The 26,224-nt window shown below is 47.9% G+C and overlaps 1 protein-coding gene across 2 annotated transcripts in view; it reads left to right on the forward strand.

Moving 5' to 3' along the window:
* Positions 1-26,224, forward strand: part of YPEL2 (yippee like 2) — a 47,734-nt gene that overhangs the window by 15,724 nt on the left and 5,786 nt on the right. Inside the window, exons 2-4 of one of the 2 annotated variants that reach the window (XR_003254440.1) lie at positions 4,157-4,200; positions 4,997-5,105; positions 7,245-7,485. Coding sequence is in view for 1 of the 2 variants with exons in the window: in XM_026071394.1 (XP_025927179.1) it covers positions 4,157-4,200; positions 4,997-5,105; positions 7,245-7,334 (243 nt within the window). In the remaining variant the exon portion in view is untranslated. Of the gene's footprint in view, positions 1-4,156; positions 4,201-4,996; positions 5,106-7,244; positions 12,605-26,224 lie in introns of those variants that run through there. The other variant, XM_026071394.1, reaches the window with a different exon arrangement.

Consider the following 26,224-nt stretch of genomic DNA (forward strand, 5'->3'; position numbering starts at 1 on the left):
CATAAAAAAAAGTGTTTGTTTTTTAAAAATACTGATTTCACAGATCTGATTTGGAATCAACACAGCTGAGGGGGCAATAATGAGTGTCTGTAAATTGGGTGATAGGAACCTCTTAAACCAGAGCAGCTGCCAGAGGAATCTTAACATGGAGCTTCTGCCAGAATGAGAGACAGCTTGGCGGGCGGGAGGATCTGCAGCCAAGGAGCTGACTCAAAGCTTGTGGTTTCCTACCTGGGTACTCAAATCAGCTCTCCTTAGGGCACTGCAGTTTTTAGGTGCCTCCATGCTGAGTGGAGCTCCCAGGCTCAAAAAAGGTTTTTAGCATTAGGGGTAGAGAGGACTACACTGTTGTGTATTGCACATCTCAGAAGCCTGCGCTGGTTTTTAGAGGGCTCAGGCAGGACGAGGAGGGAGGGTTCTGTTGCTGGCATATACAGATGTGTTTCCAGCCAGACGCTTGATGTTAGCAGTGAGGAGAAAAATGTGTGCTTGGGCTTTCAGCGGGAAACAACAACAAAAAAAATCCTTTCCATTTCTTAGAGCTGGAAATTGATGCCAGGAGCTGTTGTTTTAGAGAACAAGAAGTCTGGATTTATATGCGTGTGTGTGAGATGCACGTTTGAATGTGTATCAAGAAAATGCAGAGCACAGAAAGTAGGTTTTATTGCTGACTGTCGCTGTTCAGTGAAAACCAGGTGTGTTGTGGAAGTCTCTTTGGATGTTTCTTAAAAAACAAACAAGAAAATGGCTGTTTGTGTATAAACAGATCTGTCTCTCCTGGCTTCAGAAGAATTGGTAGATGTTGTAATGGCAATGGAGTTCCAGAAGAGAAGTAACATCTCCAGAAAGGGTTGAGGTTACAACAGCCAGATAAAACCTACCTGTGTCATGTTTTTAAAGGTAGAATCAGCTTTGCCTTGTGGAAAGCACATGCATTAGTGGACTTCTTGAGGTGGTTGCCAGCCCTCCCTGACTTCTACTTAAGGATTTGGCAAATATAAAAAGATGGAGGGTGGATATCAAGACAGGCAGCTGCACTGAAAGCTGAGCAGTGATATGTTGAAAACTCCTGCTTGGACAGAAGTGATTTTTTGCAGTGACTGCCCTTAGATGCCCTAAAGCTCTGGCTTGAGCTGGAAGGAAGGGCATCTCTGAGAGGATGCTACTGTCCTCTGGGAGTGGGCTGGAGCAGTGTCCAGGGAGTCCCAAACACAAAGCTGATGGGTTTGGTTTTGTTGTTTATTAAAGACAGGCTTTTGTACAGCAGTAACGGAAAATCCTATTTCTGTACCAATAAAAACTTTGCTCCCATGGTTGTTGTTATTGGCAAACTTAGTCACTTTGGTGTTTATGGAAAAGTATTTACTGGGAAGGACTGGATGGTTAGCAAGTTTCATCTGCTTTCAGTTTGCTTTGATGGCACATATGTTTCTGTGGGACCTTCTGTTTCAGCCGTGCACCCCATCCACAGTCCATCCTTCCAGGCTCGTATCACTCCTCTACAGCTCGGAGAGCCAGCGCCGTTTGCCATAACGGGGGTAGAGCATTGCATGGGACTGGCCCGGACTCTTCCTTCTGGGCTGGGGAGGGGGGTCAGTTTTGTGTCAATTCTTAATTTACCGCCCAGAACGCCAAGACAAGGCTGTGTGTTTTGTAGCACTCAGGCTAGACCTAGTTGGTATGTGTGGTATCAGCCAGCTGACAGTAACAATAATAAAGAACTTGAGTGCTGCAGAAAGATTAAAAGAAGCTTCTCTAATAAATGTGAGTACACAAACACGCTTGAGCCATGTGTCCTATTTAATTCTTTCCCAGGAAAAGAGGCATTCCTCCGGGTACTGCTTTTGTCTGAGTGAAAGAGATATCCCAGTGCCTCAGGCATGTTCTCTGAATTCACAGTGGCTCTTCTGTGCCCTGGGTGGCAAGTAATACTGGACTCCAGACTCATCCGAAGAACAGTTATTCCTCCAGGACTGTGTAAATTATCTTGCCCGGCAGTGACTTTATAGCTGGAAGAGCCATTGCTGCCATCCGAACCTCACAGGCAGCTTTCATTCCTGGATATGGCGCTCTGCCTGTGTGCCCCATGGCATTGGTTTTGCCCCCAGAGGTGCCTCTAGTCAATGGTGAGGAGCCTTTTGCGTATGTTCTTGCACTGGGCCTTGGCCACTGTTTAGAAGTGCTTTGGCACCACGAAGTGCACCAGGCTAAACACCGTGACAGACTGTACTTGTTCTTTTGTCAGAGTGATTTTTAAATCAAGCCTTTAATGAATTTTATTCTCTCCCGCTGGTCAGTGAATTTCCCCTCTCTGCCTTTCAAATGAGCAGGACTCGTGACGGCGAGAATGTCTTACAGGCTGTTAAAGAACTGCTCACCATTAGCCCAGTCAACATGCAAGAAATACTCCTTGGAGCTCATTGATTTCTGCTCTTACACACCCCACTTATCTTGCACTTGATAACAGTACAGCAATCCTGCATCGGCTGGGGGAGGGTGGACACTCGCCATGACTGAATGTAGTGATTTTTTTTCCCCTTGGAATGGCCTGCCGTAGGGACTGAATTTGGCACCTTAGATCTGGAAGCCCGAGGAGTTAGTGGCCCAGCTCCGGGAGCTGGGACCGTCAGCTCGGAGGCGTGCAGCAGCCTCGCCGGTGTGTTGATGCGGCTCGCTGGAGGAGGGCAGGAAGCAGTTCATTAACACTGACTATATATGAAGGTAAGAAGCAGTGCAAATCCGTCCACGGACTTGCTGGTTGTCAGATGCGACTTAGCTTCTCTGTGAGGCGGTGGATACTTGAGTACTTACCATATGCCGTAGCGCCTCTGGCCAACTGTATTCCTAGAGCTCGATTTGCAGGCAGGGACAACCCTGTGCTGGGAAGGGTAGAGACTTCCCAGAGATTCCTGTCTGTGGTAGCATGCGTACCCTGAGGTATCTCGTAAGGTAACTCGTGCGCAGCGAGCAACTGTGCTCTTACTCATAAGCACCAAATGTTTAATTCAGTGTATGCTTGTCAAAGTACATTAAAAATGCAGGTAGCATTTGCTGTGTGTGAGCCAGCTCTTGTAAGCAAGGCGGTGTCACCGGGTAGTGTTACAGACTTGACACGCGCGGAGCCTGCTGGCTCTTGGAAGCATCCCTAATATTTGGAGTGTCCTGCTGGGTTTGATTCAAAGTGCCGTCTTTCTGCCGTCTTCTGGGGAAACGGGGGGCAGAAGGGCTGTGCCATGACTGAGGATTATCTAGCACATGCTCTGCTGCTGCTGCTGCCTGGTCCTCTCTCCTCCATGCTTATCCCTAGCCAGCTGTATCTCATCCTAGGTTTAGGTCCAATCCTGAAGTATTTTACATAGGCACTTTATGCTTAGTAAATAATTTCCCTGGCATCAGTGAGAATATAAAGGCCTGCAGAGATCTCTGCAAGATTAAGGTCTTTTGTAAAGTAACTTGAGTAGAGATTGCACTTGCGTGCCCAGCACCTCGCCCAGTTAAGTCCTGAGCTCCGAGTGTTTCTGCGTGCATCTCTGCAATCTTTATAATGGCATGTGAATTCCACTTAAGTACCATGGCAGTGTTTTGAAAGCGTAGCGGTGAAATGGAAGTGTATGTGAGCATATTTAAGCTTTGTTTTTTTTAGAAAAGAGATTTAAAACAGTATTTGGCAGCTAGGCTGAGTTAGGTTAGGCTGCAGCAGCAGCATGTGAGATTTAGGGAGGTGAAATTCATAAGTAGAACCAAAAGGGTGAAAATGAGCATCACCGGAATATAAGAGAAAAAAACAGAGCTTAACTGTTGAGATGTACGCTGGACTTGTACCGATGTGTAAATGCTGGTAATACTGGGTGATAGAAGTAAGCGAAGTTCCCAGTAGGCTGCCAGGATGCCTTGGAAAATGTGCACGCATCAGAACCTGAGGCAGCTGTTCCCTTTCCGTCTGCGGGACAAGACCTCTATTAATCAGCTCTCGTCTTCTCCTGACATTTCACTTTCTGCTGTTTTCATCTTGAAGACTGTAACGATGTGCATTTCTCAGACTCGGCTAGCAGTTGCTATAACTACCGTTTGAGGTCATTAACGCAGTTGTTGAGGACAGTTCCTGGTTTAGGCTCGTTTCTAGCAACCAACTGAATTCTGTTTTCTTGCCTTTCAGTCCTTTCAAGGAAGCCAAGGACGAGCATACCTCTTCAATTCAGTGTGAGTATAGCTTCTTGTGTGTCACCTCTGCGTCTTTTAGGATAGATTTAAGAAAACCGTTGTAAATAAGTAAACACAAGGTTTGTCTTCCTTTATTGTAGCAAAGCTCTGCCTAAGTCTTGGGAGCTTGCTAAAACTGGTTAAAGGAGGAGGCAGGGAACAGCGCTGATTCGTATTTGATTTTATGTTCAGGTTTCAGATAAGAGGCTAGGAAAGATGGTTCTTTTGTCATCAGATAGAGAAATAAGAGCTAATAGATGAGTCATTCTCTTCTGAGGGAATATAGTTGGACCAAAGAATCAAAGTTTTGTGAACATGAAGAATACATAATACCTAAATACAAACTTACTTTTCAGAGTTAGCATAAAAATAAAGCATTATTTTCCCTTTGGAAGATAGTTCTGGTGAGATCGCATTTTCTGCCAGGATATCTATCAGAAGAACTATTGACTTCAGTTACGTTTTTCACATTTCTATTTGGGAGAATAAAAACAAAAATGCCATTTTATCAAATTGAAAGTGAAAATCTTTCTCAAATACAAAATTAATGCATTTTACTAAAATATTATAAATCTTCTCTTCAAAACTTTTGAGAATCATTAATTGAATAAAATTTTTATTTTACCTTTTCATTCTGTTCTGGGACTGCAAGAGATTTTGTTTCTAGAACAGCTGTTTTTATTTTGAATTTCCTGCTTATGTTTTCAAATACTGCGACAAAATTGCCGTCAGTTTCTAAGCAGTGTCTTGCTGTGGAAACACACCTTAATGAGATGTTTCTCTCCTTTTTCCCCAGAGTTAATGTGGGTTGTGGCCCTGCAGAAGAGCGGGTGTTATTAACAGGATTACATGCGGTTGCAGACATTTACTGTGAAAACTGCAAAACCACACTGGGTTGGAAATATGTGAGTATCATTTGTTTTTCCTGTGGACATCTTTGCTGCAGCTCTTTCTGAAGGTGTATGTGTGGTGAAATGGTCTCGTGGAAAGAGCATTGGCTTGGGAACCAGAAATGTGGATTCGGGTCTGTAGCTACATCTCTTTTCCTTTCTGCATTTCCATTTTCCCTCCTGCATTTTGTTGTGTGCAGTCAGAGCAAGAGCTCTTTGTGGCAAACATCTTCTCTTATTAAGAGTATGTACAGTGGGCCTGGTTTTGATGGGTATCCCTTAATGATACTTAAATACAAATCACAGAATCACAGAATCGCTGAGGTTGGAAGGGACCTCTGGAGATCATCTAGTCCAACCCCCCTGCTCAAGCAGGGTCACCTAGAGCACATTGCACAGGATTGCATCCAGGTGGGTTTTGAATATCTCCAGGGAAGGAGACTCCACCACCTCTCTGGGCAACCTGTTCCAGTGCTCTGTCACCCTCACAGTGAAAAAGTATTTCCTCATGTTCAGATGGAACTGCCTGTGTTTCAGTTTGTGCCCGTTGCCTTGTGTCCTGTCACTGGGCACCACTGAAAAGAGTCTGGTCCCATCCTCTTGACACCCTCCCTTAAGATGCTTGTACACGTTGATAAGATCTCCTCTCAGCCTTCTCTTCTCCAGGCTAAACAGGCCGAGCTCTCTCAGCCTTTCCTCATAAGAGAGATGCTCCAGTCCCCTAATCATTTTAGTAGCCCTTCGCTGGACTTGCTCCAGTAGTGCCACATCCCTCTTGTACTGGGGAGCCCAGAAATAAGGATAACTTCAGTCAGTCAGTCTTGTGGTTCATACTGTCTTTTTTTCCAGACCATCTCAGAATAATAGAATGATCCATATATTGTTAATCCTGTATCCTTCCCACTGGAAATGCTATTTAACATGGGTTTATCTGTTTGCTGTCTCTTGCTCTTCATAAATTCAATTACCTTCAAATAAAGGCTTATGCTACATTCTAATTTCTGCTTCAGGAGACATGCAGCATACTTGTTTGTTCAAAACATTTTGACTAGTGTTTAAACAAAACATTTACTGTATCAGTGACCTTTCAACTACTTTATTATAAAGAATAGAAAAATAAAGGACTAAAAAACTGATGCAGTAGGAATCCCTGCAGAAACACAGCATGCATCTAACAAAGGGAGAAGGACGCTAAATACATAAAATTGAGTTTATTATAAAACAAAAGTACAAATTTTCATAAACACAGCAGTGAGCCCAAGTCTCTCCAGCAATAGGATTACATTCTTTTAGGTGCATTACGTGCATGCAGACAGCACACCTCAGTAGAGCTGAGTTCTGGTAATCACTTTTGAGGGTGCAGCCAAAATACGTAACTGCAGTCTCTCTCAGTTAGAGATCCCATAGACTTCCTTATTTCTGGTGTTCTGCACTGTCGAAGCATTGTGTCCCTGTAGCTGTAAGCATCCATATGTATGGAATGGGTACTTCTCATCACTTGGTGCCTACATGCTCCATTTCTGCATGAAGTTTACCATAATTGAGCTCACTCCCAATGGTGGTACTTACCCCCCGTTTCATCAGAGGACCTCTGTATTCTTAACAAACATTAATAAATTCTCAGACCACCCTACACAGGGGCAGGTTTTATCATCGGTGATTCCTAAAGCATAGTTCAAGGAGCAATTGCTGTAGGCCTACAGAAAGCTGCATGTTTGCATGGTGCTGATTATTCCTTATTTTCAGCCTGTAAGGATACCTTCAGATAAATTATGCTTCCTAAATGTTAATTTTCAACATGAACAACTGGTTTGACTGTTCCAGGAGGACTAATGTCCACAGAGTCATTTGTATGAAAAATCACTACAGACTGAGTATTAGGCAGAAAGTGGCTGCAGCATGAAAGAGTCCAAACTCTTGTACTTGGAGTGTGCTGGGAGTTCAACTGGAACTGGGGTTTAAGATTCTTCCAAACATAATTTTCCCGAAAGCTAGCAGTAATTACTGCTGTTTGACTGTGCTTTTACTTCATAGACAAATCTCCCACCCAAGCTAAGCCTTGTACCCAGAATTCCTGGATCTGATTTGCAACTGTGACTTTACATTATGTAAACCTTCAGATCTCATTCTGATCTCATTGTCTCTCTTTTTTAGGAACATGCTTTTGAAAGCAGCCAGAAGTATAAAGAAGGCAAATACATCATTGAACTAGCTCACATGATCAAGGATAATGGCTGGGATTGAATGGGAAGAGCCCAGCCCTTCCAGCGTGTAAGAGAATGCCATCCAACCGAACATTATATCCAAGAGTGAGAGAGTGACTGAACGCTTGGTTCCATGCATTTAGAGGCTCTGCAGTTTGGGAGCATCTTCACACCCTTCTCCATCTTTATTGGTGACTGGCCTCTAAATTTCTGTCTCTCTGTCTCTTTGCTTTGTATCTGTTTGTGAGTTGACCCTGGCTGCTTCTCTCTCTGTTCTGGCATTGGCTAAGAGAATGCACCGAATGCCCGACAGCCATTCCATGTTGACGAATGTTTAAGTACAAACCGAAGTTGGTTCTGTGGTGGCATTTTATCAGAAGGTCTCGGTGCGGGAGGAAGACCTGAGTTTTGGGCAGGAGAAGGTGAAAGGGGGTGGGGAGTGGGCCAAAAGGGAAGCCGTACTTCTCCTTTAAGTCCTGGTTAATCAAGGCTTGAAACTATCTGCTTGTCTAAACGGACAGAAATATACCTCACGGCTGCGTTCTCTCTGAATCTTAAAACCGCGGCTCCAAAAGTGGGGCTTCAGCTAAGCCGGCTGAGCACAAGTCCTAACCAGTGCCCCCCTGCTAGCTAACTGTAAATCTGTGTTTTGTTTGCCATTTATGAACTTCTTGTTTGGGGGAGGAAGGGGAGATCTGATGGCTGGAGCGATTCCCTGCCTCACGTTTTTCTCTCTGTTTCGGAGTAGGCTGGCCAGACCCCCCAACAGAGCACAGCTGTGGGAGCATCCACAGCTGGAGAAACCAAATCCTGACTCTTGAGCCCTTGAGAGAGGAGGAGAAAAACACTTAAGGCAGAAGGGGGCTGGAACTGCAACTTAGAAGATACTACAGAAAAAAAAAGTCATGTGCTAGGCAAGAAAGGGGAAATCATTTAGGGGAGGTTGGAGACAAACTTAGTGGCATAAGATACCCCTTGATCTCCCAGCCTTTACTGAGCATCCTTGGAGGCTTTTACCAATCCTTTGCAAGTGCGAGTAGGTAAATGCTGTTACAGCATCTTTTTGTTAAATCTCAGGCCCCAGCCATCAGCTCTGCTCTTGGAGCCTGTCAAAGAAATGATGTGACAGTGGGGAGAGGAGGAAGCAGAGGACCCTGACAGTTGTAGCAGTATTGTGTAGGTGGATATTTCAAGCCATGAGGTATCCCCCCCCCAAAAAAAAAAAAAAGAAAACCCTCCCCCCCTTTTCCCACTCCTAGAAGCCTGTTGCAGATGTCAGGGGGATGGGAAACAAAATTAAACATCTTCCTCATACCCCTGAAATTGTTTATGCCGTGGAGTTAAAGGGGAGGGGCAGGTTTGGGTGTTGTAACTGTAAGGGACAAGTCCTTCCCATTTTAAGTTTTTCATATTAATTAGTGTGGATCTTGCCAAGGCGGTTTGTGGGGAAGGGACGTTGTGTGCGAGAGGGGAGCTGCGTTAGACGTAAATGACAATGTGAAGTTTGCTCTGCAACAGTCCAGCCAGTATCTGGTGCATAACTCAAGACTATTTAACTGAATTAGTTTTATCTCTCTGAGTGAATTTTCTTTTTGTTTGTGGAATTCTTTCAAGTAGGTTAATCCACTGGGGGAAATCTTGCTTAATCCAGAAGGAAAGAGCATTGTGCAGGGGTTTGTAACTCCTTATGAAACCGAAGCTTTGGAGTTGTAACTATTGTCGCTGGCCCCCACATCCAGGATGTTCGGAGTTAGCTACGGAGATTGGGGTGGGGAGAGAGTGACAAAATATTTCACTGTTGTATGGAAGGGGTGTGAGCAGAGCGGCTACTTACAGATTGGGGCCAACTTTCCATGTTGGGGCCTTGTGCTGAAACCCAAACCCGATGGCCTGTCTCTCTGAGCAGTGGCTGGTTTTTCCCTTGAATCTCCGTTCTTGTGACAGCATGTTGTTACGGCCTTGGAGAGGGAAGTGACCTGGAGGCTGGCTGTGGCTTCTGTAATGGGTGGGATTAACTTGGTTTTGCAGCAAGCCTGTTAGGAGGTAGCTTCTGCCTTTACCCTTTCCGTTGTGGCTGCGTGACAGAATCGCTTCAGCTTTCATTTCCGATTGTCCACAGTCCCTTTTTCCATCGACCACATTCCCTTCTCTGATAAAAAAAAACCTGGTAAAAATCAAAAACGCTGCAGTACCCGTTAGCTTGTTGACTTTGGCCCTGGCCTGACCCTGTTTTCCTGGCCCTTGGCCCTTGAGCCATGACAATTTATTGCGTTGTGGCTAGTGGGAAGTCACTTGCGTTCTTTGAAGAGCTCTTCAGTTTCCCCAGACACGTAGCCTTTAAAGGCATCTGATAGGACCTGGGAGAATGAAGGGATAACCCAAAATCATTAATATGAGGTTGACAAGCAGAGCACACCTGGGCTCATGATTTTATGTTGGTAATGTTATTTTGGCCCTGATCGCCTATAAAGAGCAGGCCTGCCTAGAGGACTGCTCTAAGAATAAGAAAAGTCACCACAGAGCGCTGTTACATACAGATGTTTTTATCTTTGGGACCTGAAATGATGATGATCCATCAGATTGGGCTGTTTTTTAACTGTTCACAGGGGTGACATTTTTAATGGCAACTAGTGCAAGTTTGAATATGGCAGCATTTTAATCTGGTATTAATTGGCTCTGTCCCATCAACGTCTACAGATTTACACTTGCTGAGAATCTGTCCTCAAGTCCTGATATAAAAAAAGTGTGTGCCTGTGAACGTCCACGCACGCAGAGAGTTATCTATAGACAGACTTTAATACGCTGTACAGGGAGATGAGAAAAAACTGGCCTGTGCGGCTCATTTGACGTTTGTTCTCTGCTGTGTGTCCATTAAACTTAAAAGTACGTCTTAGTCCACTGCTAACTCACCTGTGACTTGCTGTATTAAGACACATGACGGTATTGGGAGCTGGTGACAGACAGGATGATTAGATCTGTGTGCTGGTGGGTATCGCAGTCCGGGCAGTCTAAATTGATGGCTTGTAAAATAATCTGTTCAGAGCATAACCAAAGAACAGCACTCTCTGCATCCCTCCGGCCGTGCCAGCTAGCGGCAGCCAGGCGGTTCCCTTGCGGGGCGAGCAAGGGGGGGCCTTGACGGAAACTGCCCCCTGCAGCGGGCCGTGCCGGGGCGGGGGGCATCGAGTGCCGGGGCTGCTGCTTCCCGGGGGCGATAGCGTCAGAGACAGCAAGAGCAGCAGCCAGTTTTGCTCTTTTTTTTTTTTTTTTTTTTTAAATGTGGGGGCCTGGTCTTTGGCAAGCTGCCGCCGTGGCTGCTGGGGGAGGCAAAGCGTACCCACAGCCTTGAGCTTACCTCACCCCGCTCTGCCCCAAAGCTCAGACTTCGGTAGGTTTTAAATTTTTTGCTCTGGTGGATTATCTGATGTGAAGTCCTGATCCCTGTAATAAATATTGAGATGATAATATATACAAAGCAGAAAAAAGCATTATCTTGTGAAATATACTTTTGTAAATAATATTTAATTTTTTTAAAAAATAATATATTTGGTGCTGTTTTCTCAGAGCCCCTCCCTGAGAGCACTTTCTGTTGTTTATAAGTGATACTGTTTCCTTCTGTATTTGTTGGAAAATATGTTTAAAGGGAAACAAAAATCATAATATATGTCGTCCTCTGAAGTCGGTCCGTTTTTCCTCTGGACGTGGCGGGAGATGGGAGTCGCTCCTGCTTCCACCCGGCAGAATTCGGCTCCTGCACAGGCCACGGCCAGGTCCCAGACAGCGGCCGGCGGTCCGGGAAGGTATTGGCATGTGCGGGTGGGACGGAGGCGTAGCTCCGGGCGCTCGGGGAGCGCTCGGCTGTCTGGAGTTACACCCGTGCCGAAATAGCTTCTTCGGTCAGTGCCTGAGGTCGCGGTCCGGCAGCCTGATCCCTGCGCGAGAGCTCTCGTCCCCACGGGGAGCCCCGCAGAGCCCGGGGGGCTCCGCCTGGGCACGGCTTTCCTGAGGAGATCTGGTTTGCAGGATCCGGGCCTGAAATTTTCTCTTGCACCAGTATTGGCTGGAGTGAAGTAGATCTCAAGACTTAGAATACGGAAGCGAATATAAGCTTGCAACCTCTGAATCTCTATTTCCAGTTGCTTGGGGGCAGCAGGGATGGAGAATGGAGATTTCTAACTAGTCGTTGTTTTTAACCTAAAAGAAGTCTTTGGACATGGGTCCTGGTTTTCTTTTTATTTTGTTTTGTTTTGAAACCAGGCTGCTCGAATTAGAGTAAAAGTTTACCTCTCTGGCAGTAAAGTTAATTTTTTGTTTTCCTTTCTGTCTTTAACCTCCCCCCTTCTTCCCACTCTTCGTTTTTAATTCATTGGGTCTCTTGTTTGTCCCAAAGTGGACCAACAGCACAAACCATTGGACTGTTTTGCTGAGCAAGGAGCTGTTTTCAGTGCTGAATAACTGTTGCACGCTCTTTAATTTTCTGTTCTGGTGCACACAATTTAAAAATATAAAAAAAACACCCTACAGATGAAATTTGTTGTTCTTGTGATAATCAAATATGAATTTTCTCTGTATGCATTTTTTAACTGGTATGTGCGAGTGTATTAATCATGCATTTCACTGCACTTCCTCCTTTTGGAAGGAGCATCATGTTTCAGTGTGAACCAGTTCTTGGATGAATAGATGAGACACAAACACCCGGTTGGGTAAACAGATTTGCAAGAACCAGAGCTCGACTCAGTGGGAAAGAGCTCTTCTCACCAGGTGAGAGGACTCTGAAATTCAATGTTCAGAAACAATAATGTTAGACATAGGTTTTGAAGAATCCTGTTTAAAAAGAATAAACAGAAGAGGGGAAACAAAATCACATTGAATTAAAACAATCAGCGTATTTAAATGCAAGCAGAATGGCATTGTGTAAGGTACAATCACAAATAAGCTATTCTCATAGTTATGAACTGTATGTATCCTTTGTTTTGTTTTTCGTAAGGATATGGGAATGCTTTTCCCACTGACAAAACTAAAGGACAATATTTCCAATACCAGCCTGTCTATTGATGCTCTTGTGTTTACAAATTGTGTATACTTTTATTTCTTTGATCTTATTTTAATTTTATTTTTTGGCATATTCTTTCAGGTCATTTGCTTCAGTAATAAATGCAATTGTTTGTTTTCAGATAATTGGTTTTCACCTTTTCATGTTATTTGTACATTGTATATAGTTCTTCAGTATTAGAGGGAGGCGTATTGTTTGTCATATTTACAATATGTGTTGGTGCTCATTTGAGAAAATAAAATTTTCAAGTACTAAAACTGTGAGTCCACCTTTGTATTTTAATTTCCAGACTCTGTGTAAATTTTAAAATGGCCACAGGCAACAAAATTTGGTTGTTCAGTAGATGCTAACAGTTAGCTTGAAAACAGTCAAATTATGCTCTTTTCTAATAGCTGCCGGTGCAGAGTGGTGTCCTGTTGTGCCCTTGCATCAGTTTAGGACTTGGCGGCTGTAGTCACGGACGAGGCAGACGTGGCCCAAAGCGTGCAGACAGAATGAAAAGATGATCCTTGGCCCCGACCTTTACCTTTAGTAGAAGATGAAACCACAGATGGATACAGAGACACGAGGAGGTGTAAGGAAACAGGAATACAGCACTTGCCAGCCTGATACCGTGTTACTGCACGTGAAGGCATTACCTTTCCTTAAACTAGGGAGGGAGGGAACCACATTTTGTGTTTTCTGGGGAATTACGCTATTTTAAGATACTTTTTCCAAAAAGCAGTAGTAACATCAAGCCCATGAAATCAAATGCCATCATTCTAGCTTGGGTCTGTTAAATAATTTCCTATGGATGTAGTGTTTTGTTAGGATTTTGTTAGCACAGTTATCCAGCAGTACACACGACTGTAAAATGAGTCAAGAAATTTCCGGTTGCCAGATAACCTCCCAAAGCTTTACACTGACTGCGCGGAGCATGGGGAGTTTGGGAACAGATCTGTAAGAGAGTTTCAGGTGCTCAGTCTGTCCCTGGGAGCTGCGTGTTTTCCGTCTCGGTGCATTGCTGTTTCCAGAACAAAATGACGAGCAGCAAGTCCCTGTGAAAAATGCAGCCAGTTTGGAAGCCTGTGCAGTTTAATACAGCCAGAGCCAAATAATAGTTATGTGCATCCGCGTGAAGCTTCTCCTATCTGAGCAAAAAAATCAAGTGGCATTAATGCAAATTTTGCCTGCTGGTAGAATTTAGTTTATAGCTCTGTGTCTTGTTGTATAGTCATGTCGCAGTGACTGTAGGGGACATCTGTTACTTGTAACGCTAAATTACCGGTTAAACCAAAGAAACCATTGGTAAAGCTGTCTGGCATATTTGGATATCTGAGAGTCAAATGCCCATTTTGGGCATGTAGCAAATGAGATTTTCCTGGCTTGATTCACAATAGTCCAGAAGCAAAGAAAACCTATGCTTGGGAAACGGAGCTTGTGCCTCAGAAGGGAAAGATAACACAGAGCGAGGGTGTTAAATATTAAAATGTAGAGCAATTCCTTTGAATAGTAAAGAGAGCGTGCCCATTTCAGACACATGCTGTTGCATTTTTATGAATCATCTTTCTTGCTAGATGCAACTGCAACCTGCCAACACTCCGAACTGACATAGTGGCGTTAACTTAAATGCCAGAATTGCTTCTGTGAATCCAGACGAGTGGTATAAAATGCTTTGATTCTTGGTGGCTTCAGTTCTAAAATCCATTTGAAACTCTGATTGGATTCAAAGCAGTGCTTTCTTTGAGGTTGTTCTGAGGGAGCTGATGCCATCCCTCCTCACCCCGCTGCTGAAGACGACTGGGGACTGTCCCTTTGCCCTGCGCCAGTAGCCTGCAGTATGCAGCGCTGCCGCTCTTAACTGGGCGCCCTCTCTGCGTGCCTTTAATTCCCAAAGTGTCAGAAATAGCAACTTGGCCCTCTTTGGAAAGGACCTAATCACTCCAGGTGCTAAATGCCCTGAACTCAAAATGTAGTTCAGGCCATAACAAGACAAGCTGCACCTGAAAGGTCAGACACAAGCAGCCGAGGAGGAATCGGTGACTAGGTGGGAGGAAGAGCAGGCTGCGTTAAGGAGATGGTAATCTAGGCCAGGACTAGGGCCAAGGAAGAAGCAGTTGCAAGCAGACAACCCGTTCGCGCCCTTCAGCGTGGGCAAACAGGTTCAGCTAATGGGAAAGTCAAGACAATTTGTTGCTCGCCCAACAAGCTCAATGTAATTTGAGTTCTTGGCTTTGGCAAAATGTTAATTTGTCATCGCAGGAGCACAAGCTATGTGTGATATATTCAGTGTGTGACCTAAACTCTGCTGTTTGAATCCATAAGAAATAAAAGAAGCATTAGATGTTCTCTGCCTCTGCCCAGCGTCGACCACAGCAGGAAGGCCTTGAATATGATGATACCTCCAAAAAATGTGAGGCCAGTCCTTTGGGTGTGTAGCGGTAGCCTGGGGATGAACACTGGTCTTGTGCGGGATTGCTCCTGGCCTCTGTTCTGTAATTAGACTTGTTACTACAAACCCCTGAAGCTGATACGTGCGAACAGCTGCTGCTGCTGAGTTATTCAAAAAGCCAAAAAGCTCTTGTTTGCTTTAACTCTGTTTCCATCTTCTGTTGTCAAGACAAGCAATTACTGCATTGAAAGGGCAGCTAAACAAGTACCTGTGTCCCATGGACATGCATGTGTGCACAAGAAGAGGGATTTGGTTTCCACTGTAGTCAGCTGTTCCCCCTTGGTTTAGGTTACAAGGCCATAAATTCCAGCGAACAAATGAAAGGCTGCTACATCCTACCCCTCTCTAGGTCCTCGCAAAGTGAGAGGAGAATAAAAGGCCTGCAGCCCTGCAGTGTCGGCAAGGCCCGTTAACCAAGGTCTGCCTCTGAGCGGCTGCGTGGCCCTGGGAAAGTCACTTTGCCTCCGCCGGCAGGGCCCCGCAGGCAGCGGGCCTGGAGGAGCTGTGCTGGCTTGCAGGGGAGCTGCTTTACCAACTGAAATTCAGCAGAGGGATGGGGGGGGTGCAAAAGTGCACGTTCCCAGCGTGTGACCCCCGGTCTCTGTGACTGCGGAGAGGTGTGGGGCAAGGACCGGTCCAGCTTGCCCTCGTGCTGCCCTGCCGCCGTGCCCGGGGAGCGCAGCGAGGCGCCTCTGCCGTGCCTGCGGTGACGGAGCCGGCTGCCGTCGCAGGGCCTGCGCGTGCGTCCCTGCGTGGCCCCGTCCTTGCTCCCAGGTGCGCTGGCTCAGTCGGCGCAGGGGGCTGCATTTTGTGACAGACCGTACGAATCCTTCTTGTCGCTTCACGCGCCGGTGGCGTGATCCCAGCACCTCGCAAGCAGCTCTGAGTCATGCTCCCCTGGGTGACTGAACGTGTAGAAGGAGATTGCGAGATCGGTGTGTGCTCAGCAAAGAGCAGTTTGTGCATCTCTGCCTACTGCGACACGCTGCTAAAGAAACAGGCACGGCTAAGTACCTTCTGCAAATCAGCTTAAAGCATCTCAATATAGGCATCTTAAAATGGCTTTGGAGAGCCTTAACTCACTGAATGCCGTCCAGAACGGATCCCTGGGGTAGCCCAACTGGCTGCCTTACGTCAGAGCTTAATAGCAGGACGTGAGCAGAGAAAGGTTGTTCGCCAGCGGGGCAAAGCTGCGTCCGGTGGCCTAAAAGCACCACTAGAACAGTGTAGTTAATGCACAGCACAGCCTTCTTGCCCCAGGTCACACAAGCCCACTGCTGCTGTAGCGTTTTATCCTGGAAAAGAAAGAGCCTAGAGCAGAACCAGGCATGAAGGGACTTGGCCTTTGTCCCTGTTTTGACTCTAATTTTATATGTGACTGTAGGAGGAAAGTCAAGTTCTCTCTGCTCCATTTCCCCCCCACACACACACACCCTTTCCTGAAAACCTTGCTGCTTTTGCTGAGGCCATGAGGCTGAGTCTGCTTACGACTGCAGATCACACCGTGACGCTTTCCACCGATGGCATGAAAGCGCCGATAGCCGAGGGGGCTGCGCGATGCCGGAGCAGAGGGCCCTGCTGACCTGCCGGCATCGCCCCGGGCTGCGCTGCACCCGCTTGACTGCTCCGCAAGGCTGAGGGCTCGCCAGCAGTGCTGAACGGGGCCTTCCCTTCTCCGTCTAAAACAGCCCCATGTCCAGGCATGGGGAGACACAGCATAGTTTGGCAAGAGGTCATGGACGTGATCATCTCGAGTATGGCTGGTAGGAAAAAACCTGGTTTGATTAGAGCAGAGCGTTGCGTGTGGCTCTGGAGATCGCTGGGAGCTGACAGTGCACAACTGCTCCCCCGTAGGAGAGAGATTCGCTCGTTATTCACAAACTGAATTCTGTGCATTGCTCATGGCAAGTTGCCGGCACAGCTCGTGGCTAAGAAAGCTTGGACCTAAGTCCTATAGGGAAGTTCCCTATGGGAAAAACATTGTGCTCAATATTTCCCATCGCGGACAGTGAAAAAGACACTCTGGCATCTTGGCCTGGCAGCCCTGTGAGTAAGAGCAGAAGGAAAGTCTCCAGGGTACATCCCACCAGTGGTCCCTGGGAAGCACCTGCCCTCCCGTGTCAGCCCTTTGATCCTGCTTAGGAGGAAAGCGGAGAAGTGCCAGACCCTCAACGTGGCCTTGAGGCGCGATGACACCGTACGTGCAGAGCGAGCCCTTCTGGTCGGGAGGCTTTTGTGTCGGCGGCTGCAGCTCAGCAGGGCTGAGGCTGTCGGTCGAGGGCTCCTCGGGAAGCCGAATCGCTCTCGTTCCTGCTGCCGGTGCCGGCTGCCAGCGTGGGCGAGGAAGGAGAGAGACGGCCCGCGTGCTGCAAGCACGAGCGGGCTATATTTGCAATACAGGGCCGCTCTCTCACTTTCTTGCATTAGATGTATTATTAAACTGCAATTAGAGTGCAGCAAGCCAAAGCGGTCTATTAATAGCAAAGTGCAGAGAAGCTGACTCAGACAGTGACACACGTAGGCTTTGGAGAGCGGCGGCAGCAACCTTGGCCCTCCGCTCCAGAGCAGGAGGCTGCCGGCATGGCCGTGGCGAGGCTGAGAGGAAGAGGAGCTTGTGCAGTAAATCTCCTTCCTTTCATCATGTTGCTTTGGTGATGCCAGGCGGTAAAACCAGGATGGGACTAACGATGCCCACAGGAGCTGCCTTCTTCAGCCCGGGGGCCGGGGTGACCTTTTGAAGACCCGGCTGTAAGGAGAAACGCCGCGCGCGGCTCTCAGAGCTCCCTCCAGATCCGACCGGTCACAACGATTTTTTCAAAAGACAATCATACGGCTATAAATACAGCAGGACTAGTGGCCTTTAATCCCGGTTCAAGAGCAATTCGACACCTCACAGGCCACCGGGGAGGATGACTCCCGTCCTGGGGTGTCTCCTATTGCACTGACACGGTGGTTTAAAACAGAGATGGACTCAGGCTGCCGAGCCCCATCGCGATGAGACTCTCCTGGGAGATGGGTGACATTTGTGACCGGCTTTTTGGTCTTCCGCCTTTTTTTTTTGAGCCGAGGGGGCTGGAGAAGGACGCTTCAAGCTGCTTCTCAGTTATCAGTTGAATCCTTCATCCTCCTCTCACTCTCTCGATACCGAAGCACTTTATAACCTTTAAGGATCTAAATCTGGCACTTTAGAGCATTCATCCTTCCCCCCACAGGGACGATCGATCCAGGCGGGGATGGGAGATTTTTCTCCCCGAAAGAAAGGTTTTACAGCAGAGTTTTTTAAGACCGACAAACACACCAGGGCTATTTTTACCCGCCTTTTGGCTGGGGGTATAAATAGCAGGCGAGGCTGCTCTCCCGTAGCTGACTGGCAGAGCGAGACACACGTCCCGCCGAAAGCGGCCCGTGCGCCAGGGAAATGTCACTTGGAGGTGGCTCGACTGTCAGCGGCTCCCGCGGCCGCCGGCAAGCCTCCGCGGCGGCCTCGCAGCGCAGCCTCCTCGAACACGGCAAAGGGACCGGGCGCAGCGGGGGCTTTTAATAAGAGCTCCAGGGGACGCGTGCTCAAGTTGCGCTGCAGCCCCAGCGGTGGGAAGGCTACACAGGTTTTCTGGAGGGCAGGAAATGGCGGCGGGTGGGTGGCCAAGGGCAGGAAATGGCGGTGGGAGCGCAGCAAAGGACAGAAAATGGCGGCGAGAAGGCGTCAAAGGACAGAAAATGGCGGCGGGAGGGGGGCAAAGGACAGAAAATGGCGGCGAGAAGGCGTCAAAGGACAGAAAATGGCGGCAGAAGGGCCACAAAGGGCAGGAAATGGCGGCGGAAGGGCTGCAAGGCACATAAAATGGCGGCAGGAGGGCGGCAAAGGGCAGAAAATGGCGGTGGTTAGTGATGGCATTGGGGCTTCAGCTGGAGGCCCCAGCTGGGCCCCGTTAGTGGGTGTCGCACGCACATATAACGAGAGGTGGGTGATCTGGGCAGGCAAAGCTGGGTGAGGGAAGGAGCAGAGGCCCTTTGGGTGCAGGTGATGGCTGGCTGAGGTGGTTTCCAGGCCTCAGGGAGGCGTTTGCTTGGTAACACGCAGACCCTGACTGCGTCCTGCCGCGGGAGCTGCTCTATCCACGTGCTGAACGCGTCCCAGCACAGCGTCGTGCCGAGCCGCGGCGCTGCCAGGATGAGGCGGCTGTGGGAGGTGTGTTAATTAGCTGCTGAGCACTTACAGAGGAGGCAGGAGGTTTTGGGGCTCGCTGCTCAATTCCCCTCCTCGGTGGCCTCGATGAGTTACTTCATCTTTCCCGCCCTCAGCTTCCCTGCCTATAAATGTGGGTCAAGAAGATGATTTTAAGAGGTGATGCCGATCCTCTGCCGGGGAGCGGCGTGTGTCCGGAGCTGATGTGAGCTGGGCAGGGGGGCTGTGAGTTTTGCTGCTTGTAAAATGCTGGCGTTGTTGTTGTTGAAAAGGGGAAAGATGTCAAAAATGAAACACTGAGGGGAAAAATTGCTAAAGCCTGACATTTTCCTTCTTTCTCCCTCACAGGCAATGCTTTGCTTTCTCTGAAATTTTTGTATTTGGTTGAAAGCCCCGTTATCTTCTGTGGAAAAACCTGAGAGGAGGTTTTTCCATTCTGCCATATTATTTATGACTCATGTCCTCAGGAATAAACCAGTCGCTTCTGATCGTAGCTGCCTGTTGCAGAGCCAATACTTTTTTTTTAACAGACATTTTGTTCTCCATGTATGGAAACTTCTGATTATGTTAAATAAAATGCTTGGGGGGAAAATAAAATACTTAGCTAGCGGCCTAGCCTCCCCCGGTGGAAATGCGTGTTGTGAAGGATTTCTGTGAGAACTCTTGGACGCTTTACAGAAATAACACCAGACTCTAGGAGTGCATGTTCAGATAGCTCCGTTTCCTTGTTAAACTCAGACTGTTGTTTTCTTTTCCACTTTGAAAAGGATTTTCCCATAATTGTGCTATTTTTGTGCAGTTTTTAGGATAGAAATCGGGAGCCTCTACAATGTGCCGGCTGTCGGAAGAGCTGAAGTTCTGGCTTATCCTCTGGCACAGATTGCCAAACTTTGCCACATTGCTTCCTTAGTTGTTGCCTTTCTCTGTTGAAACAGGGATGCGGGGTCCATGCTTACCTAAAAGTGCTTTTTCGAAGCTTCATCCCTTGAGCCTAAGGGACGTTGGTGATCTTCCCGGGAAGCTGCGAGGCGCCTGCCTGTGGTGCGAGGCCAGCCGCCAGCTGCGGCCATCTAATGCTTGGGCAGGAAATCGTTAACCCGAAGGACTGGTGCCGCCACCTAACCAAAGGTGTCTCGTTCATGATGTAAAACGTTCATGTAATTAACATTCATGCCTGGAGGGCAAGATAATGAATGCTTCATTAAGTAAATACAAATTTTAACTGCTGGCTAAGGAGCCTTCATCTATTACATTTCAGCTCCTTAATATGCAGTCATTGCCACCGATGAGAAAGCCGTCATACTACATAAGCAGCTACCAGGGCATCTGGCAGCCCTAGAAGCCACCACCTTCCTGATAAAATACCCACCCTGTTCATCAAAAGGGTGCAGCTTGTCCCAGGGTGGGTGCTGTCCACGTATCCCCAGGCTTTGCTGGTCTCCAGAGATGCTCCCATGGTATATTCGGGAAGGAACTTCTTCCTGAATGATGGTGCTGCTTAAATACCGGCCATGCTTCACTTGCCAAGCAAAGCTCTTGAGAGCCATCCCCTGTGACGGTGCCCTTGCGCAGCTTGGCTGCGGTGCCCAGGTGCCCGGTGAGAGGTGGGGAGCTGCGAGGGTGCAGATCTTCACAAGGGAGGAAATTTGCCATTTGAAAATATCACAGGGTGTGCGTCTCCATTGCTTGGTGTCTTTAATTTGAGCGTGGATTTCTTGCTAAATGTAATCTAGCTCTCCCACTGTTTACTGAGCTGTGTGCAAGGTTGCTGGCTGCAATTCTGTGATCTGATATTCAGGACTCCAGCTTATCAATGTGAATCTTTGTGTATCTTGCTCCCGATTATGTGCTTCTTGGCAAAAACTGGCTCCATGATCTTTATGCTTTGGGGACTCATTGATTCAACAAGGAAACCCTGGGTGTCGGAGCTGTGCTCTGGGCTCTAACTTCCTCTGCATGTACCTTTTGTGTGCATTTATGCAAGCGTGAACAAATTGATCTGGCCTAGCAGCCAGTTTTCTTGCACATTTTATGAATGTAAAGTTGTGCATTTTTAAGTCCTGTTGGTTAGGTTTTTCAAGCTAACCTGTAGCATACACTAGGAAATGACGCTCTTGCTGTAGAGATGAGTAACGCAAGAGCATCTTCCTCTTAATCCAAGTGCCCTGGTTTGCAGATTGTGTGTGTTACTCCTCGGGAACTGGAGCTGAGGGGGTATTCAGACTGCTGGACAAAATACTGTGGAGCTGGGGCTGTCCTTTTTTGGAGCAAAGGGGGGTGGCAAAGCTTTAGTGTAGGACAGGTGGAAGAACAAATATTCGCAGTAAAGAGAGATTTTGCCTCTATTTGCATGGCTGCAGTTGGTGAAAAGCTGTGGCTCCGAGATTCCCGGCCTGCATGACCAATTAATTTTAGCTTGTATCCATGACTGTTCCTCTGCTACAAATGGCTTTAATATTGCATTACTTAAAATGATTCTAACACATTGGGAATGTAGATAATATCATATAAATGGGACTATTAAGGAAAGAATCTGCTATTAAGACTTGCAGAAATGAACTTCTATCATTTTAAATGATGGGCTAGCTCTGTTCTGGTTCAACTCCAGCAATCCATTTAAAAAAACAGCACAGATGACCTTTTTTTAATATTTATTTGTCTTGCTGGTGACCTACAGTATATCCATGAATGAAGTATCTTTCTGTTTTAATCTGAAATGGTAGAAATGATAAGTACTTAGGTCAGTAATTGCAGCTCCTGTACAAGATTCATCTAGTGGAGAGCATCCTCCAAACACAGATCTCTGGGTTTGCTTGCTTACTAGGGTTTGGCCATGGCTTTGTGGGATTTTGAGTTTTTTTTTTTTTTTTTTCCAGTGAGTCTGGAAGGCATAATGTGAACTAACTGGACCTCTGTGTATGGGGCCACCACTCCCATTTCACTCGTATTGTCCAGTTAAACACAAGAGAGATGGAAAGCAAAACCCGCTCTTCCAGTTCTGGTTCTCCCTGGTCTCATGGTGTTTTGCCATTTTCCTTCCTTTCCTGGGAATTACGATCTCTAGGGCTGTGCAGTTAATGTCACTTGAGTTGTGTTCCTCTTCATGTTCTGAAATCTAAAGCCGTGGCTCTTCCAGTTGCTTTCTCTACCTTCTGCGTCAAAGACCATTCCCCGTACGTTGCAGGAATGTGCCAAACAGCCTGTGTCCCAAGGGATGTCTGACTCATTAGAGCCCCATGTTTGCTTGAGCCCTGTGCTGTGACCGAACTTGCGGAGCACTCGCAAAAGCTTCTCAGCTTGAGCATCTTGATATAGTTGTCTTTGACAGACTCCCATTACGATGACGGCCAATTTTGAACTTAGCAGACAAATCTGAGTTCTACTATATGAGTATATCTGGGCATTCACCTCTAAAAATTAATTAATAGGACAGAAATCTCCTGATTAGCCTAAAGCTGTGTTTAAAACTGTCACACAGGAGACCAAAGTGTAGTTGCAGTTCTAGAAGTGGCTATTATTGGCTGTTATGTACCACAGCACTGGACAGTCTGTACCTTTCGCAGTAGCATTAGAATAACTCTATTTTGATGGGATTATTAAATTACATACTCAAGGCAGTGAGAATGTTCTTGCTTTCCTGGTGGTAATTTGTCTTGCTTTTTGCAAGAAGCAAAGACTTTTTTTTTTTTTAATGAGAAAGCCATGCAGTTGCTGTGATGAGTAGCATCCGCTAATGTGGCTCCTGCTTGCAGGCTTATGATGATGTATTTAACCTTTTAAACACTTATGACTGAGAGCCTGCATGGTGTGAGGAGGACTATTCGGCATCCCACCTGTGCTCCCTGTAATAACACTTTTCTGCTGGTCTGATTTCCTTCTGTAGGAAGTGGTGTTTGTAGAGCAAACTCTTCAGCTTGGTGAACAGCTGTCCATGGTGTCTGTGCTTGGCCCAACTTAGCCATCATCTTTGGTCATGCTCCCAAATTGTCACCTCGACTTCCTTGGCGATAGCTCGGCCCGATGGGTTGTGCCCTAATCCCAGCTCATATGCTGCAGTGGGTTGTCAAGCAGCTCTCTTACTGATACAGATAATTTTGCAGGCTGTTATTCTGCTGCTAGCATCCAAGCTACCATCAATTAGACTCCTTTAAAAAAAATAATTTAAAAAAGTCTTTCCCGGGATGCATGAGTCCTGTTTTAAAATGAGTAGCCTAAGGCCCCTAGGTATTTATTTAAATGCTGCCTTTGGGATATGATCCCCCAAACTGCTGAATCTCTTCCGCTCTATTTCTTGTTAGGAGGAGAAGAGGGAGCCCGGTGCGAGGCAGGGCTCTATCCACGGCAGCGCCCCGGTCCGTGTTTCTGCGGCAGCTGCACGGTGCTCGCCTCTGACTGTATAAATTCCTGAGTTAAATTGCTTTTGCAGAACGTGAACTTCCCCCCAACTGCAGACTGCTCAGAAACTCAGATTTAATTGGATTAGCTGTGCTCTCTGTATCCGAACTGCGCCTGGCCGGGCTTCGGTTTGGTCCAGTGTATGGGGGTCACAGCCTCAGTCCCCATCCCTGCAGCAACCTCCGTTACCGGCTCTGAACACCTGCCCTGGGTATTCTGTATCCCGGTTTCTCAAATTAAGAAAGTCTGGAAACTAGACAAGGTTAAAGTCTTAGGGTGGAAAAAAAGCACTTGCTAGGAGACAGGGGCTGGGGCAGAATGAAAGCATTCATGTGTTAGATTACTTGCCTGCTAGCAGGAAAAGCTATTTTGAACCAGAGGCTGAAAATGTATTTGAGCTAATCACAGGTGAAATCTGATTAAGGGCTTTGCAAGGGAGAACTGGACCATGTCCTGGTGGCGCCTGGGGTCTGGCCGCTCCGGAGGGGTTCCTCCCTCCTGCCTGCTCCCACGGGGCCAGGAAATGGCCCCGGACACAGGCAACCTCTCCTGACCAGAGCCGCGGGCGAGGAGCACGTAGATGCCAGGAGGGGCCCCACTGGTGCCATCCCTGGCAGTGGCCCCCGCGTTCCTCCCCGGGCGCCTGGTGCAGCGCGAGCTTGCTCCGTTTCGGATCTGCACATGGGGAACTAACCGCTGCCCTGCGCACTTGCTTCCTCCTGTGTCCGCTGCTGTCCTGTGGATTAGAGAAGTTCGAACTCGTTTGAAGAGGAAATAATTTTCCTTTTGCTTCTGCACTAGCACTTAGCCCCCTGACTCCCGTCAGGCACCTGATGGTCTTACCGGGGCGCTGCTGGGCGGCTGGAAGGGGAGCCACAGCCAGGAGCCTCCAATCGGCGAGCAGCCCCGGCACCGGGCGACTTGGCTGCAAAAGCTTTTCCAAAAGGGAAAATCTGAGCTGAGGCCTTTAGAAACAAACGCCCTCCCGAGAGGTCTGCGGCACAGCCCTGGCCCCTGCGTGAAGGGAGCCTGAAAGTGCAGTCGGCTAGAAACGAGGGTAAAACGAGAGCCGAGATCAGAGCGGGCGCTCAGGCGGCCCGGGACGAGGCACCGTGGAGTCCCCAGCGAGCCGCCTGCTCTTGACTTGCAGAGCCCTGCTGGTTTTGTGGCGTTCCTACTGCGAACGGTGTCCGGGAAGGAAACGTGGCTGGGAAAGTATTTGGAAGCTGGTTATTTCCAACGGGTTTTGACCAGGGGGCTGCGCATGCACATGTGCACCTGAGGGCCTGGCATCACCCGGGCCAGCGGGAGCCGGGGCTGCAGGCAGCAGCAGCTGCCTGTCGCAGGGGAAACCGATGCACTAAACCCTTTTAAACTAAACGCGGCTTGTGAGGGCTAATTCTCTCACACACTGAAGCTAGGAAAGAATAAAGAGAGCTAATGTGATCTGTGCACACATTAAGAGTGCCGTGAATGCGGTGCTTGAGTTACAGAGTTGGAGGGAGCGGTTGGTGCCCAGCGGGCGCTGCAGCACCTGCATGGCCACGGCGTGAGCGTGGAGGAACGGCCGCACTGGGGTCGGATAACCTCTCGCTCCTGGCTGCCCGCGGGGCCTCGCCGCTCGCCCCGCCGGTGTGGTGCAGCCGCCGAGGGAAGCGTCCCCCCGCGGAGGCCATGTGCCCTTTACCTCTGGGGTTTTGTGATACCGCTTCCGATGCCTGAGCAGGGAAGCGCTCCGAATCAGCGTGGGCGTGCTGCGGGCTCCCGCGCGGAGCAGGCTGGTACTGCAGCAGCGCTCTGGGCAGGCAGGGCCATGCTTGCGATGTCCTGCTGTGCACAAACGTGACTGTGAAACCGCTGCCACGTTTGCGCCCTCCCCGCAACACAATCCCTGCTGCTGGGAGGCTTGGAGCTGCTGCACGCTTGGGTTGCGTTGCTATTCTGACATCTGCTTTAGGGCTTGGATTTAGCTGGTACAGGGTGGGAAGGGGAGAAGAGGGTCGGAGAGGAGAAACCCATTTTAAATAATTTAAGGACACAATTTATGTCAGGGGCGAGAAGAGCATTCGGGGTGGTAGCTTTATAAGTGGCTAGGGCAGTAAAAAGCAGGTGTGTGTTGCTCAAGAAAGGCATGGAAATCTAAATTCAGGAGTTTGCAGTTCATGAGTCTTGGACTGATTGCAGAGAGAAGTAAGTTGATGCACCAGTATCTTTTTCCCTTTGAGATGTGCTCGGGGTTGCAGTTAAAATGCATCCAAGCCTGGCAAAACCATCACGCTGCACGGTTTGCTGATTAATAGGAGGCAAAGCTCAGCTCTACGTTTGCAGAGATTTTGCAGGAGGTTTCGTTGCATGAGCTCTCACCGAAATTGGTGGAACTGAAAAGTGAACTTTGGCAGCTGTCAGCCCGCGGAAACTTTGTGCTTGTTTCCAGACTGATGAGCACAGGAATTAGAGGCAACTTCACAAGCACTTGGAGCACAGGCTACCTGAAGCCGCTGCGCGGCCGTGAGCCCGTTTGACCTGTCTGTATCAACAGTCCGAGGAAAATATTTAGACAACAGGCAACTGCTTTCAGGGTGCTGCAGATTTGTGTCTGCTGGAGAAGTAAGCCATGATCTGAGCTACTTCTGCTTTGGGATGGAAATCCCCTGGGCAGGCAGCGACCTTTCTGGGGCAGCATTTCTGTCCCGGTGCACCGCTGGCCATGCTGGGGCTGACAACTCACCAGAGCTCGCTCCGCTTTTATGGGCATTTGCCTCTGCATCCTTCTTGGCTGGAGAACAGGAAGCAATCTAGGGACCAAATAGGATAGGTTTTAAATGCAACCTTGAAGGTCTGTTCCACTAGCTGTAAAACTTAGTT

This window comes from Apteryx rowi, unplaced genomic scaffold (genome assembly GCF_003343035.1).
Source record: "Apteryx rowi isolate R43461 unplaced genomic scaffold, aptRow1 scaffold_325, whole genome shotgun sequence".
Taxonomy (NCBI): Eukaryota; Metazoa; Chordata; class Aves; order Apterygiformes; family Apterygidae; genus Apteryx; species Apteryx rowi.